This window comes from Delphinus delphis, chromosome 3 (assembly GCF_949987515.2).
Source record: "Delphinus delphis chromosome 3, mDelDel1.2, whole genome shotgun sequence".
NCBI classification, from domain to species: domain Eukaryota; kingdom Metazoa; phylum Chordata; class Mammalia; order Artiodactyla; family Delphinidae; genus Delphinus; species Delphinus delphis.
In genome coordinates this window covers 89,804,323-89,824,529 of record NC_082685.1, presented here as the reverse complement: position 1 = coordinate 89,824,529, position 20,207 = coordinate 89,804,323, and the positions used below count along the sequence as shown (strand labels likewise).

Below are 20,207 nucleotides of genomic sequence, written 5' to 3'. Positions count from 1 at the left end.
GTACTTTGTTTTATATGGCTCTTTATTGTCGTTTTATGGTTTAATGTATCCAAAGAGTATGTATTTCTTGAAGTCAGGAACTCTGTCATCTGTCTTACAATATCCAGAATAATACTAGGCTTTCATAAGAATTCAATTATTAATTTACTTGAATAAACAAACTTGTATATGTACTGCAAGTGACTACACCAGTTGGTGGTTGAATTTGTTCATCTGAAGAGATTGATTTGTTTTATCTGAATTTTATTATGTTATGTTCTTTCTGCACAGAGTGAAGGCAGGAGATCTTTTAAAATTGATAGTGATGATGAGCCACATACTTCTAAAAAAGATGAGGTTGATCGAGCTGTGATATTGTTTAAACCTATGGTATCAGAGCCAATTCATATACACAGGAAGTCTCCACTTCCAAGATCTAGGAAGATGGCTGCAAATGAAGTAAGTATATATCAGAGCATGTTTTTTATGAAGTAAACTAACTATATTTTAATAAAACAGAAAAGAAAATACAGCTTTAATTATCAAGCTTGGGAACCTAACAGATTTTTAATTGTCAACTTTATTTTTCAAATAAATTTTTTAAAATATAGAGGCAGTTAGAAAATGCAAAGATTAATTTTAGAATTTGGAGCTTTATAGTTTTCATAGCAAAGTTGAATAGAAGTAGTAAAATAAGGCCTTTTGAAGACTTGATCCATTATTTTCTTGTCACTTTAGGTTATTCTAATAAAGAACTTTTTTCAAAGTCTGATATAATGGATCAGGAATAATTTTTGGTTAAAAGTAGTGAGGAATTGCCAGAGATGCTTCAGCAACAACTGATTCCAATGACACTGTATAATAAGATGTGAGATTCTGAATTGTTAACCTGATTGCTAAAGTCAGTATAGGAATTTGAAATTTTGATGCTATGGTTGAAAAATTTACCTTTGTATTATATTAAGGTCTATAATTAAATAACTTAGGCTAATTCTTATGCTCACTAACAAAATAACATTTAAATAACTACTAAAATAACATTTAAAAGGAAAGTTGAAAAAAAAGAAAGGAAAGTTGAGCAGTTGGAGTAAAGTTTAAGTAAATCTTTAACATCTGTATACATTTTTATACTCTGAATACCTTCTTTTTGGGTTATTTATATTCTCTATAGGATGATTCCCCCAGCACTGATTTGAGATCAGTGCTTAAAAATGTTCTCTAAATGCTCAAGTAAAAGTATAAGATAGGAAGAACCATCAACTTTTAAGTTAGAAAAATATTTTTTGTTGATGATTAAATATGCCAAATCTTAAGAGTTAGGTATAACATCTAGCAGTTGGTGAATAGGAACGTAAACACCAACAAATGAGAATTATGCTCATTTCTATAGCCCCAAATTATACAAACATATGTGCTTTTGATTCTCAAATTTCAAATGTATGTGTCCCAATTTGACAATGGTGTATAGGAAAAACATCTCGATAAAATAGATTGTTGTAATTTTACAGTTGAAAATGTATACTAGTTAGGATTCCCGTGAATGGGATATTTTAAGTTAATTATGGGTTGGCCAAAAAGTTCGTTCGGGTTTTTCCTGCACTCTTTTGGCCAACCCAATAAAAAGAGGATGATTAAAAATTGTAGAATTTGGGATTATTCTATTATAGCTTAATTTAAGAATGAGAAACCTGGGGTTATGTTCAGTTATCTTTAATTTCAGAAAATTGGGAAATGACATTTATTAATGTAACCTAAAATACCATTTGCGTGAGGGCAGTGATTTTGGTGTTGTTGAACAAAGCAATCTGCAATTCATCAGACTGTTCAGAATTTCACCATTAAACCTTTTTTCTGAACTCCAGAAGAAGTCTGTAACACTGATACAGTCAAACGTATTCTGAGTCTCATCTGTATTTGTGAAATCTTCAACAAAATCACTGCCCTTTGTTAACTCTTAAAACGCAGAACACATTTATAAACCTTTTTCTCGTAAATACTTAAATAGTTGCTTTCAAGAGATTATTTCTATGCCATGCTAAACTTTTACTTCCATAAGGTAAATTATTCAAGTAAAACCTTGAAGACTTTTTCCAGCGTCCATCATCTCCATGGATATCAGAAGTTTGTACTTCCAAAAGACATACAGAGAAAAAGACTATTCTCTTCATTTTGTGCAAGTAGATTTTACTCTGTCCTCACTGTCTGAAACCTGAACATGCAAACATGTAAAATGAGAATGTTTGCTGCATGTTTTGCCTACTGAACTCTATAAATAATCTTTGGAGGGGGTAAATAAATAGATAGCTTGAAAGTGTAAACAAGTGCAATTTGAATCCTCCATCTTACGATCTCTAATTTTTTTTGTCTGGCAGACAGATTTCCTTTCATACATATATACAGTGAAGTCTCTTTAACCCTTTGCAGGATTCTTTAGTGCTTTGGGTTGAAAAGTTTGCCCAGTATAGCATAAAACCTCCTGAATATCATATTTTTAACATTGCTAAGATAAAAAATTGTTAAAATCTTTCAAGTTCTAAGAGGGAAGTGACAACTATTAAGCAGTATAAATATTTTGTATATTTAAGATAGTAATGTAATTCTCATAATCATTATTACTTACAATTAGATTTATAACTCATTCCGATCAATTTCTCAAATATTAAAATATTTGGCTCCCAAATTACTGTTTAATAGTTTTTTAAAAATTGATAAACAAATGCAAACAAACTGTATTTTTTTTTCTTTCTGATCATTTGGCTCTGTTGTATCTAACTTTGCATGCTCTGCTTTTTTTTTTTTTTTTTTTTTGCCCCTTTCTCACTTCCAGGAAGAGAGCCCCCTGAGTGTGTCTAGCCCAGAGGGTACTGGTACCTGGCTGCATTACACCAGTGGTGTGGGTACTGGGCGTCGAAGACGCAGATCAGGGGAACAAATCACTTCTTCCCCTGTCTCCCCCAAATCATTGGCTTTCACATCCAGTATTTTTGGCTCATGGCAACAGGTTTTTAAACTTTACTTCATTAAACATTTTTCCTCCCCGCATTCAGAGCAACAAACAGCTGTCTTTGAGGACATCTAATCCCTTATATTTTACATCAGAGTAAATACTTCTGTTTTTAAATTTTGAATTCACTTAAAAATGCTTGTAATGTCTCACAATATTTGAGGGAAAGAAACCACTTACATTGCATGTGTTTAGCATTTTTACTGGGGGGGTTTTAAATATCCAGGATTTTAAAATTAGTCAATAAATTTTATACTCCTGGAACTTTAGCTTGTTAATTAAAATTTTTTAAATGTAAAGAAATCATTTTTTTGACTTATTCTTTAAAACATTCAGAAATGAAATTACATAATTTGATGATAAGAAAATTTAATAACCTTTTCCCCCATAATTGAAAAATAGATTCCATTTGGAATTTGCTGAGAATGTGAACATTTTTTTAAATATCAAAATTTATGTGGCCCTATGTTAATTAGCAGGATACATCTAATACTGATGGTTCTCTCCCTCGCTTTCTATTATCTGGAAGTATCTAATAATTACATACAGTATGGGTTATTTTAGTTGTATAATATCTTAATGCTCTCTTTAAGATAAAAGGGGACAATGTATATGTGCCCATCAATAATATGCCCCAACAAAAGGGGTCAAAATAAAATTTCTTCAGAAGGACTTTTTGTGATGACATTTGGAAACTTAAAATACTGTGGGTTTTTTTAGTTTTTTGTTTTTTCACAATGGAAGGTCTGCTCATACACATGACTTTTCCGAGAATTTCAGCAATTTCCTTTTGGAAATATAATGCATTGATTACAGGAAAAGGGATTATGGTATCCATTAAGGCTGTGAATATTTAAAGGTTACTCTGATAAAGCCTGTGCATGGATCAGTAATTGTATGGTGATCTCAACAGTCTGTCTGTCCTTTCTTTTGTTTGTGATTGTTTTTTCCCCCTTCAAATACAGGAGCCGTTTAAGAATGGGCATTTGGCTTCTTTTAAGAGAGAGTGAAATTATTAATTGTCTATTAATTGTTTCTTTTCATCTGTCTTGTTTCATACATGATATTTAATTCTGAATGCCTGCTTCGCACCACTTCATTGCAAGGACCTCATATGAAATGGACTCCCTTCAGAAGGGGATCTTGCATGATCTTTCATAATTTGTGTATTTCTACTAATATTTATCATACAGCTTATTAACCTTTGTCTGTCTGGAACAGGCTGCAAATGAAGTATGGACTTTTTAATTTATTTTACTGTTTTAGTTCATTTATTTTGCTTTCCTTGTGCAGGTTGTATCTGAAAATGCTAATTACTTGCGAACACCACGAACTCTTGTAGAACAGAAGCAGAACCCTACTGTAGGTATGTGGTCTAAAGGAAGTTGTATTCCAAATCTTAAACTCACTATTTTGCACACATGTAAAACTCTTCAGAGGTGAAAGCATGACCAAATGCTATGCTTTAGTTTTTATTTAACATACACTAATTCAGAAATGTTGAGTCATAAAGCTCAAAATATAAAGTTTTGATGAAATAAATACGAAATAGCATTAATTTTGTTTCATAACCCTTTTGAATGCCCATAATGTAAACTACTTAGTCTAATTGCCAGTGCTCATTTTTAATCTTGTATTCTATAAGTTAAAATCCCAACATGTTTTAATTTAGGAAGGAAACTTCATTTTTCCCAGCTGATAAAGATGAAAATATGCTATCACATACAAAAAGAATCTACTATTCTGATCAAAAAAATTTTTAAGTGGGGAGTGTTTCAAACCCTGTCTGGGTATATTAATTATCCTTTTGGTTTTGGTCATCTCTTAAGGAAAGCCAAAGCAAAACTAATGTACAGTGACAATGTTAATTCTTCATTGACCTACAGAACATAATTGTTTCTTTGCTAACACTCAAGCAAAGCAACATTGAAAAAGACCTTTCTAAACTTATTTTAGTGTTAAGGTCATGATAGATAAACTACATGAGATAATGACGTATTATTTTCTGTAAATAGTTGTCTAAATCAGTTTAATAACAGCATAAATAAATTTCATTATGTTTCGACTATGTATGTACTATGATCTCTATACTAAGTTTATGAACTGTCCATTGATGCCTACATACTTGAAAAATCTCTCTTTAATTACATATTTGTTAATTGATAACTTTTGATATTCCCACAGTGTCTTGCCAGATACACATTCACACACACGTGTGTGTGTATATATATATGTGTGTGTGTATATATATATACATACATATTTTATTTATATTTTTATATATATATATATATATATATATATATATAACTCCTTTCTTTATATATTATAATGCATCTGATAAAAATTTACTTAATCCTTACCCAGTGGTAAAAGTTTTACTTGGGTATAAAGACTTTTACTACAAGTTAAGCATTAGATTGGGGTCTTATTAATTAAGAGCTTAAATCATTTAAGTATTAGGAATTTAGAGTGATTTAGGCCTGAATGACCACTTAAAAGGAATTGTTTCACCTGGTCTTCTCACAAATTTCATAATAGATATTGATAACTCAAATTCAAGGGCATCAGGAAAGCTTCTTCATTTACAGATATACATTCAAAAATATTGATTTAGTATGATTTAATTTATGCTAGGAGAAGTTTTTTTATATGGCCTGCTCACGCAAATTGATTGACAGAATTCCTTATCATCCTAAATTAATTTTTATGATAGTGTTTTTTTAAATATGTATATGTCTAATTATTGTGTGGGCATATTATTTTCCTCAAAGAACATTTTCTCCAGTGTAAAATGCCTCCATTTGTACATATGATAAATGGTGGTGGTGATTGTATTAAGTTGGCATTAAAAGTGAATTGTGAGCCTGTTCAGGGCACTGCCAAGTATGTGTGGTAAGAGCCATGTTATTGCATGCTGCATGAATTCCCAATGTGAATAGAAGAACACCCGTTGTTGTATGTATTTTCTCTAACTCCCATCAGGGTCTCACTGTGCGGGCCTGTTTAGCACCTCGGTGCTCGGGGGTTCTTCAAGCGCACCTAACCTACAGGATTATGCTCGTACTCATCGTAAAAAGCTGACCTCTTCTGGCTGCATAGATGGTATGTGCACACATGCACACACAGATTCATACCTACACCCATGCACACACCCATGAGCATACGATATTTCTCAAAGGCAAGCCTAAGGCCACTAACTGATGCAAGTGGAATCCTAGCACCCTTTGCCTAAGTGACTATCAGTGCTCTGTTATTCACTACTTGGGTCCATGTTTCATCAAATAGTTAATTGTAGTTAGACTTACAGTACTTGTTCAGTGAGTATTTCACTGAAATATGAAATTTAGAGCTACATCATATGTATTCTTCTTTTAAATAGTTGATAAGCCATATTATAAAGAGTAAATCTTTCTTTGATCTTTTAAACGGTTGTTCATTATTAAACCTTATTTTATTTACTAGTATTGATCTAAATAAATAAAGTGAATGGAATGTTTATAAGTAGAAGAAAATATCATATTGGCAATATTTTTATAAGAATAAACATAAGATGAGAATATTTTAGGACGCCTAGTAGAAGGAAATCCTCTCATTACTGTTAATACACCTTAAATTATAGTATTCAGAACATCTCTTGAGGCTCACAGAAGCTTGCCCCTTTTGTTAATAGGAGTGTTTATTAGCCCTTTCTGAATTAGCTTTATTTGAAACTTTTTCTCATGTATCCACAAATTTATTTTACTCAGTAAAACATGGCTTTCCCAGAATTGCCAGCTCATCCTGCTTTTCTTTCTTTTGTATATTTCGTTAAACACTTTGCCTCTATCATCAAGCCATTTACTTCTTTTAACCAGTTTTTGGCTTATTTCTCTCTCTCACCATCCCTTCTGCATGTCACCTAATTCTAACCTCCTTATATATTTGTTTTTCCTTCTCTTTTTTTAAGTGTCCTTCTTTTGGTAGCTGTTATGAATTTCAGGTACCTGTTTTTCTCTTTCTCAGACGCCACACGCGGTTCTGCTGTTAAAAGGTTTTCTATCTCATTTGCTCGACACCCAACCAATGGTACGTTTTGCTTTTATTTTAAAAGATAATCCCCTGCTTCATCCTTTTTTATTTTTCTTCTGTTTCAAAATATGTGGGGTATACAGTATCATTCATTTCTCAGTCCTTAATTTCAATTGGCATACAATTCTAACTTATTATTCACCCAAAATATTGATACTGTCTAGCTCCCTGTTTCATCTGTAATTTAGACAATAATTTAGCACTACTCATCAAACTTTTAAATGACCACAATGATGATGAGTTTTAATACTTAATTAGCACCTAAAAATTCCTTCTGATTTCTCAAGTGATCAATCTATGTAATTTTAAAAATACAGTTAGTATTATTTATTTTCTTTTTAATTCTTAATAATTTTAATGTGTTTTTCTTTCTAATTTATTTTCTTTTTTTATGAATTTTTGAATTTTATTTTTTTATACAGCAGGTTCTTATTAGTTATCTATTTTATACATATTAGTATATATAGGTCAATCCCAATCTTCCAATTCTCCCAACCATGATCACATGGTTGTTTCATTGAGCTATTTAACAAAAATACAGAACCACACTTGTCAAATAGCCAAATGAGATGTGTCTTTGAAAACTTCTTGGGAACCAGGGGATGCAGGTTTCACTGTGTAACATTATTTATCCCTGTCTAAAGCAAAACCCAACTTGGTCTGGAGCACTCTGAAAACTTCATTCAGCGTTCACTTTGTCCTCATGTGGCAATATGGTTTGCTGCTGTCGAGCAACCAATTTTGGGGGGGGTATCATTGCTTTTTGTTAGGATTTGGAGGGCTCCTGATCGGAAGAAGACTAGGCTAAAAATCTAGACAACCAGTTCAATTAAATTCAGTTTTTGAGGCTGAACAGGAAGGTTTTGTGGCCATTATTTATAAGCTGAATTTTGCACTATTACAGCTTTCTTACATAGAGCTTTTTTCATGTGGGACAAGAGGGAATATTTACTAATCATTTTTAAATAACTCAGAATCAAAGAATTTAAAAGAAAACATACATGTTTTTGCTTTTATTCGGAATGAAGTTGTTTTTATCCATGCAATTTTTTTTCTTTTTCTTTTTAATTGTAAGTAAGTCTTTCAAAAACTCAGGTCAGTTCTTTCAGAAACTATTATGAAGCTCAGGGATTGAACACAAGTTTATAGTCATTCTTCTCCTTCTGGATCCTTTAACAGCACACCTAAGTTAACAGTGCACTAATACTTCTTGAAGGTGGAGTAAGAAGATCTAATCCTCAACAAGTGAAAATTTAGCCTTAAAGCTAAATGTGCTTTCCCTCCATTGTAGCTGTTTAAATGCTACTTTTTGAAGAAAAAAGATGCTTATTTGATACAGCTGCAGCTTCTAAAGAACCCACATGCATAAGAACTTCTTAGAAGAAAAACCAAAGTCACAAGAAAAACCGAAGTCACAAGGAAAACCGAAGTCACAAAATTCTAAAGAAGAGACATTGAAGATTTAAGACTGACTATAGTTTTTATACAAAATGCTTATGTGTTTATAGCCAGTATTGCAAGTTTTATATAGGAGAAATCTTTGTTTACTGAAGCTTAAAAATAAAAAAGCTTTTGTTAAGTTTAACAGAAAATAGAGTAATTTTATATTCTTTTGGTTTAGACTTTTTTAAAAATGTGGATTTTCCACACATTGTGTGACTTGATGCATATAAAATGCATCCCTTTCAATTCTATAAATATTTCTTTTGGGTTTCAAATTTTCTTTTTTATGCTGTGTTGTCTTATCTGTCCTATGAGTTGTCATTTGACTCTTTCTTTTTCTTTTCCTTAACTTTCATGTTTTTTCCATCTTAACACATATTATGGACTTACCCCTCCCCTTCATCTTTAGTTCAGAGAACATGGTGAAACAAGTATCTTCTGACAGTGCTTTACCTTATTTTCTGGGCCTCTGTGCAGAACACCTACACCTCTATAGGTGCTGGTCCGTTTCCTCTGTGGAATTTCTAGGCTCCAGTGGTATGTTTTTATAGCTTCTAAACATGACAGCAGGGTGGCTTTTTAAACTGCTGCGCTAACCCTTTCACTGTGCATTAAAGAAAAAGTTTACTAAGGATAGATGGAAAAAGATGTAGTCCAAAGGGGCTTGATTATATTGTCATTTGCCTGTTATAAAATCTAACAGGCAAGTGCAAGAAAATAGTTGTTACAAAAGACTTATAAACATTCTGAGGAAAGGATAAAAAAGCCACAGTATTAAGTTTAGCATAATGCAAGGAAAGGGTTTGCGCTTATTTGCATGAATCTTGTACTTCTAAAGAAATGTAGTACTTGTGGAAGCCTAATTTCTTTAGTGCTTAACTTAGGTGCTTTAGCTGCTGCTATGGTATTATAGTTTTGTTTTGTTTTAAGTATATGTAATGTTCTGTCATGCTTTGGTTTGCACCTCAAAATCAAACATACCAGTTTTGTTAATCAAAGGATTTGTTGTTTTCATTGAAAGATAGATCCTCTTTTAACCAGAGTTTCCCTATTGCAACTAAGAATTAGACAGTTCTTAGGTCAGTATTTTCTCCCAAAATTAAATAAGTATCAGTCAGTGTTAAAATGAGCACATGCCTATTGAAGCAGAGAGTTTTCCAGTCTATTTGAGTTTAATTAATTTTTACTTTTAAGTTAAGAATATTAGACTTTATGTAGAAACTAAACATTAAAAGTATTTCTTTTGGAGGAAAACTAGTTTAAATTTTTGAAAAAGTACATGCAGAAAGACTTGTTATTTTAGTTGTATATAAAAGCAATTTTAAAAGCCATTCAGTTGAATAAAGTAGGCAATATTTATAAAAAGTGAATAACCTATGTCCTATTTGTTTAAAAAAACTGTATATTTAAGTGCTTTTGTTTCACTGATGGTATTAATACATATCTGCATGGTTTGTTTCATGAAATTTTTGTATTCCTGTGCCGTTGTTGAATGCAAACATATATGTATTTTGTATTGCTTTTTACTTGGCCTGACTTCACTCAGCTAGCAATTTCCAAAAATAGAATTATTGTGTTAATTCAATAAAGGTAGGTGAAATATGTTTTGGAATTTTAATTTCAGCGTAAATGAATGGATGTTATTTTGGGGTCACACTAGAGAGTATTATTGGCCTTGTTATGACTAGAAAAGTATTTAAAATCACTCTTCACAAGTAATCGCTTAATTGTTTTTCAACAAGAAATTACCTTTAGCATTCTGGCATCAGGGACACATTATGGCATCAGCTTATTCACCTATCAAATAGAGCTGATTCTAAAAAGTAAAAACTAAAAAACCTGTATTTTTCTCTGTTTATTATTCCCCCAGGTTTTTTTCTTTAAGTATTATTCTTAGATTTTACCAAAATAGAGAAAGAAATTGTGTGCATGCTGTACTATGTGGTTACATTTAAAATGAAATCTTTGTCACATCCTGATCCAACCCCATACTGCATAGCATCTGGTGTCATGACTTCAGAGATCTCGTGTGTTTGCATGTGATAGATTGAAAAGGTCTAAACTGTCTGGTTCTAAGCAATGGTCTTCTTCCTTTTTAATTAATGATTTTTAAGATATCCAACTCTTGTTTTTGTTTTTGTTTTTTTCCCCTCAGGCTTTGAATTGTATTCGATGGTGCCATCTATTTGTCCTCTAGAAACTCTTCACAATGCCCTGTCTTTAAAGCAGGTGGATGAATTTCTTGCTTCCATTGCTTCTCCATCAAGTGAAGTTCCACAGAAGACCCCTGAAATTTGTAGGAAAATTATTATTATTATTTGATTTTTAGGCAATAGAGATTATCTGAATATAAAAATAATTATAAAAACATAAATTCAATAGTGATAGTAAATAGAATTTTAGGAGAGAAAGAGAAGAACATTATTTAGAATTCTTTGGTGTAATATGCAATGTACCAGGCTGTTGTCTTGACTCTTCCGCAAAGACTTTTTTTTTTTTTTTTTTTTTTTTTTTTTACAGAAAGGGGGGAAAAATCTAAGACCCAGCAATAAAATCAGCAACATGTAATATAGAGTCATGGTCTTATTTTCACATTCCTATTGTATGTCATTTTATCATAAGCTTTTTAAAAATGACAAAACATCAGTCTATATTAACCTACACATGCCACATGCCCATCCCTTCACCACTTTTGATAAGCAGTCATATAGACTCAGAAAGAGCCCTTAACTAAAGAGAGCAAATTAGGACAACAGTTTTTTAAATTGTGTTCTGCAGAAAATATTCTGAAGAGGTTAATTCCTCTGTGTAAAAAAAAAAGAAAAGGGGTTTGTGGCTAAGTAAGTTTTGGAAACTTTATTATATCCCACCTCCCTTTCAAGAGGTGTAGTTTCATCAGCATATAAACAGCTAAGGTTCTTCTTTCTATAAAGAAAACTATACACCCACATTTTCCAGAACTTACTTGCTGAGAAAACACTTTTTTTGGTAATGCATTTAAACATCATGTAGAACTATTCTGAGGGACTTCAGTTTGGGAAATGTTCAGGGCTATCTTTTTAGATGTGAGAAGTCAGCTGGCTGTTGTCATTTTCAGCTCTGTAGGATTCTTTGACACATTGGAATTTCCAGTTTAGGAAGCATTCATTCTGAAAGAGAATGCTCTGCTTAGAGTTAAAAGTCTTGCTAGTCCTAGTCATATCTTAGGAAAGGTACAAACTTTCTATGTATACCAACTCCTTTTTGTAAGGAGAATGTTGTAAATATGTTTTTCCCAAGAATGAAATTGGAGGTCTTGGGATGAAAGCCACTTTTGTGTGTTGCTGTTACTCTCCTCCCTTTCCTGGGGAACCACAATGTATTATTCTGCAGAGTTCTATTCAGTGTATTCTGTCCAAACCGTGCCCCCTGCATTTTTGCCTTTCTCTTTCACATCTGGTGGCAGAGGTCAGCTTTTAACCATTAAGGGTAATGGAGAGGTATCTTGGTGTGAATGTTCTAAAATATTTCACTTTAGGAATGGTTTGGGGAAGTAGGTTTCAGTTTTAAATGTACATATGAATGTGTCTGATTCTGAGAATTGATAATACTCCAAATGAAATAACCTGCAAGCTATAAAGTCAAAGTCAGGAAACTGAAGGATGTTCTTCCTTTTATATTCTCTGTTAGCTGATAGAATGGACAATGCTACTCCTCAGAACGTAGTAGAGAACCTGAATAAATAAATTCTCATTTTCTCGTTTACCTTTCTTTATACTTGGCATTTCAGTGCTTCCCTGGGTCAGGGATTTATAATCTTAAAATAGAGATTAAAGAAAGACTGTAATTAGTAAATAAGAATTTAGGGTAGGCATTAATGCTGCTTTGAGTTTAGAAGATCTTCAGTAAATGACTTAAAGGTAAAGTAGCAGTAATGACATCTGTTTTGGAAAGAGAATTTTGGTGGAATATTTACAAAAAGATAATCTTTGAATGTTTATGCTGTGGCATTGCTACCTTATGATGGCTTCATTTCTGTGGTTAGTGAATTCAGTTCCTCAGAGTGTATTATTGAGGTATATTAATGAAATGAAATATTAAATTCCTTTTCTAGTTCTCATTAACTCTTCTCTATATTATGGACACAAGTTGTACCCCAACCCCTCTAGTTCTCTTAAAATTTCATTCCATTACTTACTAAGGGAACTAGATGAGAAAGTAAGTATAGTTAATGCAGTTCATAGAGTTGGATAAACCTTAGAGTTAATCTAATTCATTGGTCTTCAAAGTATATTCCCAAGAGCTTTAGGAAGTTCCATGAGGAAGAGAAGGATGCTGAGTGATTAGGCCTGTGTCTTCTGTGGTTGCTTCAATCAGAGTCTCTGCTTTGATTTGTTTTATTTAAGATTTCATTTGAGAAAAGCTTACTGTTTTAAGAGAAAAACTTAGAGACACCATTGAGGAAATTAACCAGTTAGTGCTCAAAAAAGACTAAAACCCAGGTCTCCTAAAGTGTATGGTTTTTCCATTCTCTTTGATTAAAGAAAATAGGGTTCCAATTATGATGGAAGTATCTGAATCCTGTATTGTATAGTGTAACTGCAGAATAAATATTTAGTAGTCACAATATATTTATGTAATTTATACTTAATTCCCTGGATTGTCAAGGAAGTAGCATCATAATATAGAACTATACTGAATTTGTGGCATTCATAACAAGGGAGAAGACATTGTTAATATCTGTCATTCACAGATTTTTTTCTCACCTAGGACAAAATTAATTTTGTGGTAACTAGTAGATAGCTTACAATGAGGCACTGACAATATCAGGTTGGTGGAAAAGGTGTGAGAATACTAATTGGATAAGTTAGAGGTGGAAGTTATAATAGGATAAAAAATGCAAGCAGAAAAGAGCTAAGTAATGATGTGGTGCTTTATAGGATGTTTTAGGCACTTTTTAATCATTTGTGTATTATTTTATTAATGGCTACTTTGATCTTCTGCCAGTGAAATTTGTATTCATTCAGTGTAGGTATCAACCACCAAAGGCACATTTGCCATAATTGGCCCACATATTGATTTTTTCAGAGACACAGTGTTTATTGCTATCAGGTCCTCTTCCAAAATTGCAGTAATAGGCAAATCGGTCTTTTGTTATCTCCTTAACTCCCTTTGTTTAGGAACCCAAAAGGTCATGCCAATAGCTCCCCCACTCCAGCCTATCCTTTCCCAGAGGACTTCATACTTAAGAATTGTACCTACTTGTCCTTTTCACACCTCTCAATCTCCCCACCTTAATTAGAAAGAAAAAAAAATATTTAAATTTCTTTTGCTTGAAGATAAATCTCATCTGGGTGATATAGGAAGACAATCTGATTTAATTATTTGTAATCTAGTTAGTTTAGATTTGATAGAATTGTCAGAAAATTATTGAATTACCATGTTGGGTTTGTTTGTTTGTTTTTTCCAGCCTCTTCAGCTTCACGTTCCAGTCCAATAATAAGAAGAAAAGTATCTTTAAATACATATACACCTGCAAAGATCCTCCCAATGCCAGAAGCTACCATAAAGAGTACTAAAGCAAGCAGCAAACCAGGTTAGGAGTGTGTGTGAATTTGTGGATTCAATATAGCAATTAAAAAAATATATATATAGATATAGATATATATATAGCAACTAGAGGGGCTTCCCTGGTGGCGCAGTGGTTGAGAGTCCGCCTGCCAATGCAGGGGACACGGGTTCGTGCCCAGGTCCGGGAAGATCCCACATGCCGCGGAGCGGCTGGGCCTGTGAGCAGTTGCCGCTGAGCCTGTGCGTCTGTGGAATTGTCTGCTTCCCTCTTTAATTTGGTCAGTTTTTACTTTGTGAATTTTGAAACCCTGTTATTAGGTGCATACACATTTGATTGTTATGACTTCCTAATGTATTGCCCCAATATCATCATGAAATTTCCCTCTTTGATTTCTAGTAATGCTTTGTCTTAAAGTTTATTTTATCTAATGTGAATTTAGCTACTTCAGCTTTCTTATGACTACTGTATGCATGATATATATATATATATATATATATTTAATTTATTTTATTGAAGTATAGTTGATTTACAATGTTGTGTTAATATCTGATGTACAGCAAAGTGTTTCAGTTTTATATATATATATACTTTTTCATATTCTTTTCCATTCTGGTTTATTACAGGATATTGTATACTTCCCTGTGCTTTAATTTAAAGTAGGACCTTGTTGTTTATCCATTCTATATATAATAGTTTACATCTGCTAATCCCAAACCCCCAATCCATCCCTCCCCCACCCACCCTCCCCCTTGGCAATCACAGGTCTGTTCTCTATATCTGTGAGTCTGTTTCTGTTTCGTAGATAAGTTCATTTATGTCATATTTTAGATTCCACATATAAGTGATATTATATGGTATTTGTCTTTCTGACTTACTTCACTTAGTGTGATAAGTGAAGTCCATCTAGGTCCATGAAATTCATCTAGGTCCATACATGTTGCTGCAAATGGCAGTATTTCATTCTTTTTGTGGCTGAGTAGTATTCCTTTGTGTATATATATATATATATATATATACGATATCTTCTTTATCCATTCATCTGTCGATGGACATTTAGGTTGTTTCCATGTCTTGGCTATTGTAAATAGTGCTGCTGTGAACATAGGGGTGCATGTATCTTTTTGAATTATAGTTTTTTCCGGATATATGCCCAGGAACGGGATTGCTGGATCATATGATAACTCTATTTTTAGTTTTTTGAGGAACCTCCAAACTGTTTTCCATAGTGGCTGCGCCAGTTTACATTCCCACCATCAGTGTAGGAGGGTTCCCTTTTCTCCACACCCTCGCTAGCACTTGTAATTTGTAGACTTTTTAATGATGGCCATTCTGACCAGTGTGAGGTGGTACTTCATTGTAGTTTTGATTTGCATTTCTCTAATAATGAGCAATGATGAGCATCTTTTCATTTGCCTATTGATCATCTGTATGTCTTCTTTGAAGAAATGACTATTTAGGTCTTCATGCACGTGTATATTTTTTTTAACCAAACTATCTTCATATTTAAGGGGATCTTTTTTAGACAGCATATATTTGGCTTTTTTAAAAGGCCATTCTAACAGTATGTGCCTTACAGTTAGTGTTTATAGTCCATTAACATTTAATGTAATTATTGATATGGTTGAGTTAGGTCTACTCTTTTATTATATTTTCTGTTTATTCCTTCTGATTATTATTCCTTTATTCTTTACTTCTTGTTTTTTTTATTCAGTATTTTTTAGAATTTCATTTTAACTTATCTATTGGCTTTTTAGCTGTACCTTTTTGCATTATTCTTTTATTGGTAGCAGTAAATACATATTTCTGGCTTTTCATGGTCTACTTCGAGTCAATTTTGTGCCACTTAACGTAAAATGTAGAAACCTTCCAACTGTATAGGTGTGTTTACCTTCCCTTCTTTCCATCTTTTACACATAGTGTCCCATATGTGTTACTTCCACATGTATTATAAAGGCTACAGTACAATGTTATGATATTTGCTTTAAAGAGTCATATGTATTTTAAAGAAATTAAAAAGAGAAAGAAGTCTTTAATTATCCACATATTTGCTATTTTTAATGTTCTTTATTTCTTCTTTTAAGTGTTTGTTTCCATCTGGTTTCATTTCCCTTCAACTTGAATCTATTTACCATTTCTTATACTTCAGATCTGTTACTATATCTGAAAAAAAAATCTTTATTTTGGGCTTCCCTGGTGGCGCAGTGGTTGAGAGTCCACCTGCCGATGCATGGGACACAGGTTCGTGCCCCGGTCCAGGAAGATCCCACATGCCGCGGAGTGGCTGGGCCCGTGAGCCATGGCCGCTGAGCCTGCACGTCTGGAGCCTGTGCTCCGCTATGGGAGAGGCCACAACAGTGAGAGGCCCGTGTACCTCAAAAAAAAAAAAAAAAAAATCTTTATTTTACCTTCATTCTTGAAAGGTAGTTTTGCTGGACAGAGAATTTGGGAAGAAAGTTTTTTCTTTTGGCATTTTAAGGATGTTGTTCCACTATCTTGTCATTCCTCTTATTTCTGATGAGAAATTTTTGTTAATTTGAATTGGTTGTTCCTATGTATGCAATGAGTTAATGGATTATTTTTCTCTGCCTGCTATCAGTGTTTTCCCTTTATCTTTGGTTCTCAGAAGTCTGACTGCGGCATGCTTAGGACTTTTTTTTTTTGGTAATAAAATCCTGGTTGATAGTCACTTTTACCTGTCATCTCTATTCTGCTGTTAAACCCATCCAGTGAAATTTTATTTCATATATTTATTCTTTAGTTTTAGACATTTGTTTTGATTCTTCTTTGTAGTTTTTTTCCTTCAGAGATTTCCTATATTTTTATTCATTATAAGCATATTTTCCTTTGTTCTTGAGCATAGTTAAAATAGTTGCTTTAAAATTCTTGTCTATTAATCTGGCTGATCTCAGGATTGGTCTCATAAATTTTCTCATTCCCAAGAAGGAAGGTTTATTTCCTGTTTTTCATATACTAAGTAATTTTGGATTGTATCCTAGACAAACACTGGACTCTGTTGTTTCTCTTATGTTCCTCCAAAGAGTATTGGATTGTTTTTAAAGCAAAGAGTTAACCTTGGCTGAACTCAGATTGCAAACCTATGTCTTCTGAAGTGACTGACAGCTCAAATTTCACTTCACTTCTTTTAGCCTGAGCCGGACTTCTTAGGAGCTTACTCTGCTCAAGTCACACACTTGATCAGGGTTTACACAAAGATTTGGGATTCCCCACTGGACTTCCAAGCAGCTATTTTTGCCCCAATACTTTTCTTCTGGTTCTTCATGCTAGTAGGACTGAGTTTTATGTTGTAGTTTTAGCCATTCCACATGGGGCAGACTGGATCCTGTCCTTAAGCCTAAAGCTTTTTTAAAAAGGGCATGGGGGACTAACTCCATGTCGTTCCCTTCTTCCAAATATTGATTCTTTTCTAGTATATGCCTGCTTTTGTTCATTCTTCAGTGTCTTCAGGTAGTTGTTTTTTTCATATTTTATCCTGCACTTATACTTGTTACCTGCAGGAGGAGGATTGGTCTGGCAGGAACTTGCCCATCCATACAAAAGTTTAACCTGGCTTAGAATAACTTTTTGATAACTCATTGGGGCTTGATGTTGGTTTGGATATAAAAGGATGATTCCCAAGTCAAGAATGTTTCTAGTTCTTTAATCTTTCAGCTTTTTAGATAGTGGTAAGATAGGAGATACTGAAGAAAATAGATGTTTATAGGGAAAATGATGAGTTCCGTTTTAAACATGGTAAGTTTATATTTCCTGTCAAATATCTATATAGAGGTTTGTAGTAGGATGTACAGGATATACAGATCTTGAGGTAAGGGAAAAAGGTCTGGACCAGAAGTATAAATTTGAAGGTCGTTAGGACATTAGATGTTAATTAAAAATGATGGAATAAATGAGTTTCCCAGGAAGAATGCAGGGAAAAAGAGAAGTTTGTTTTATGTTATTTGAACTTCTGTTGATTATTTTGTATTATCTGAACTTGGATTGCTTGTGAAAATCTAAACAGTAGTTTTTCTTTTTATGTATAGCTCCCAGCGGACCTTCTAGTATGGTTGTTCCCAATACCTCATCTCGGAAAAAGGGTGTGAGTAGCAAAACAGAAATGCATGAACACAAAAAAAACACTGCGAAAAAAAAATGAAATCTTCTTAGCGGAAGCTGGAACTCATTATACTTATAAAAAATCACGTGTTCAGTAGAAAGAGACACGTAATAAACCTTGACTGAAAAGTATCAAAGCAAGTAATTTGTGTCTCCTTATACATCTCTGTATTAATTTAAAGATATATGACATCTAGAGAATTCTTTGTATATATTCAGTTAAGGCCTTTGTCATGATATGGAAATGTTTAAAACAATGTTTATTAGCATTTTATGAGTAGCAAAACTTATGGTGATAAAGATCTGTTGTTCTGAATGTGATGTTTACTGTGTGCCTGTGGTAAAGAAGAGGAATGGGAAAACCCAGACAGCCTGTGCCAATGTCACACAGTAATGCTGTTTGCTGAAGAACCTGTGAGGTGGCCTCTGTACACATTTTCACTTTCAGAGGATCACATCTGGGCTGCAAAAACCTATAGCTTAAAATTTGATGACCATACTGGGGACTTTTAAAAAGCATATTTCCAAAGAGATTTCATTGACCATATAGATTAGAAACCTTTTTTTCCCCAATTGTTATGATTACATATATGCTGCAATATTTAATAACTGGAGTATTGGCATATGGGTTATTTTTTCAATCTATGCTTTGAATTTTTATTGTGTATTATTTAAAATATTACATATGCAGCTGGGATAACTATACCTTTATGCACATACATTTGTAGAAAATATTTTCTTTATATATTTCCTTACCATAAGGTGCTTTTGTTCGTCAGGACAATTTTTCTTTGTATATTGGCAAGAAAGACATCTTTAGAGTTTCTCTTTAAGATATAGTTGACAAGTTTATAAATGTTAGTTATTTTCAGAGTTCTTTTTAGATCTAAAAAACTGAGTTCAAGAATGGAGGTAATCAATGTAAGAAGAGTATCTGAATTCCATTGTTAGTAGATACTATGTATAGCACCTATTTTTACCATTTCCATTCTTATCTCTAGAATATCAGTTGATCTCACTAAGATAACTTAAAGATTGAGCATTTGAAATACATTCTCATTTCAAATGGTTAGGTTTTGAAGGGAAATTGAGATTATTGCATTGTGATTTCATCTATAATGTGAAAAAATATTTATTATCCTTGGTGCTTACTTTCCCCTGATGCACAAATAATTATTGTATAAACCACTTGAAATGACTTAAACTGTAAACCAAACAGTACATCCTGATAAGAATTGCATCCATTGCCAGTTAGGTAACTTAAATTGCTAAAGCTTTAGTTTGAGGCTTATGTTTAGAAAAATTATTGAATTCTCGTATGAATGCAGCTATTAAAATCCTTCAGTAGAGACTCTCCTAACCTTAAATCATCATATATGAATTGACTTTAGAAAATAAGCATAATACGTGTTCATTTTAAAAGGTACCAGATGCAAAAGTCACAAGTATATACAATTCTATAAGTTCATATATTTCACATGAATGTAAATGTATTACATGGAGACATGTCTTGTAAACAGTTGAATGTACCTAAGCTTTCTGTATGTGAAAATGTGGTTAATGTGCTCATTGTCAGATTAAAGAAACTACTATTATTTTTTAAATGGAACTGAATTAAAATATTTTATTTCTAGAATCAGAGGATGGCTTAAATGGCAAGTTATTTTTTATTCTTTTCTTTGACCGTTTACTTTTAACTTTCAAAGTAGAATGAGGAAAAGTATTTTAATATTAAACAATGCTCATCTTAGATATTAGATAAAATTTCTTAGTATTGGCCATAGCTATCACAATAGAAACTAACTAGAAAGTTCAGTGCAAGTCACATTTTTCCATTGATATACAAGAACTGTGATTTCACTGTAGTCGCCAAACTTGGTAATAACTGCTGTGTAGACAGGACAGTTTTATTTGCAAGAACCTTAGATTCATTTTCCAAAACAAACAAAATGAAATTATAGTTATCACCATTCAATGGAAGTTTGACTGAAGCATCTGTTTCTCACGTGATTCTATCCCTGTAAAGTGTGTTTTTTGTTTGTTTTA

The 20,207-nt window shown here is 32.8% G+C and overlaps 1 protein-coding gene across 12 annotated transcripts in view; it reads left to right on the top strand.

Annotated features, from left to right (window-relative positions):
• Positions 1-19,797, top strand: part of PPIP5K2 (diphosphoinositol pentakisphosphate kinase 2) — a 74,566-nt gene extending 54,769 nt beyond the window's left edge. For 2 of the 12 annotated variants that reach the window (XM_060009069.1, XM_060009068.1), the window contains exons 24-31: positions 271-438; positions 2,807-2,980; positions 4,277-4,349; positions 5,969-6,088; positions 6,989-7,051; positions 10,653-10,793; positions 13,947-14,072; positions 18,089-19,797. In XM_060009069.1, coding sequence (XP_059865052.1) covers positions 271-438; positions 2,807-2,980; positions 4,277-4,349; positions 5,969-6,088; positions 6,989-7,051; positions 10,653-10,793; positions 13,947-14,072; positions 18,089-18,201 — 978 coding nt within the window. In that variant the 3' untranslated portion in view covers positions 18,202-19,797. The other 10 variants (XM_060009074.1, XM_060009073.1, XM_060009077.1 and 7 more) reach the window with 8 other exon arrangements.
• The last annotated feature ends 410 nt before the right edge of the window (positions 19,798-20,207 follow it).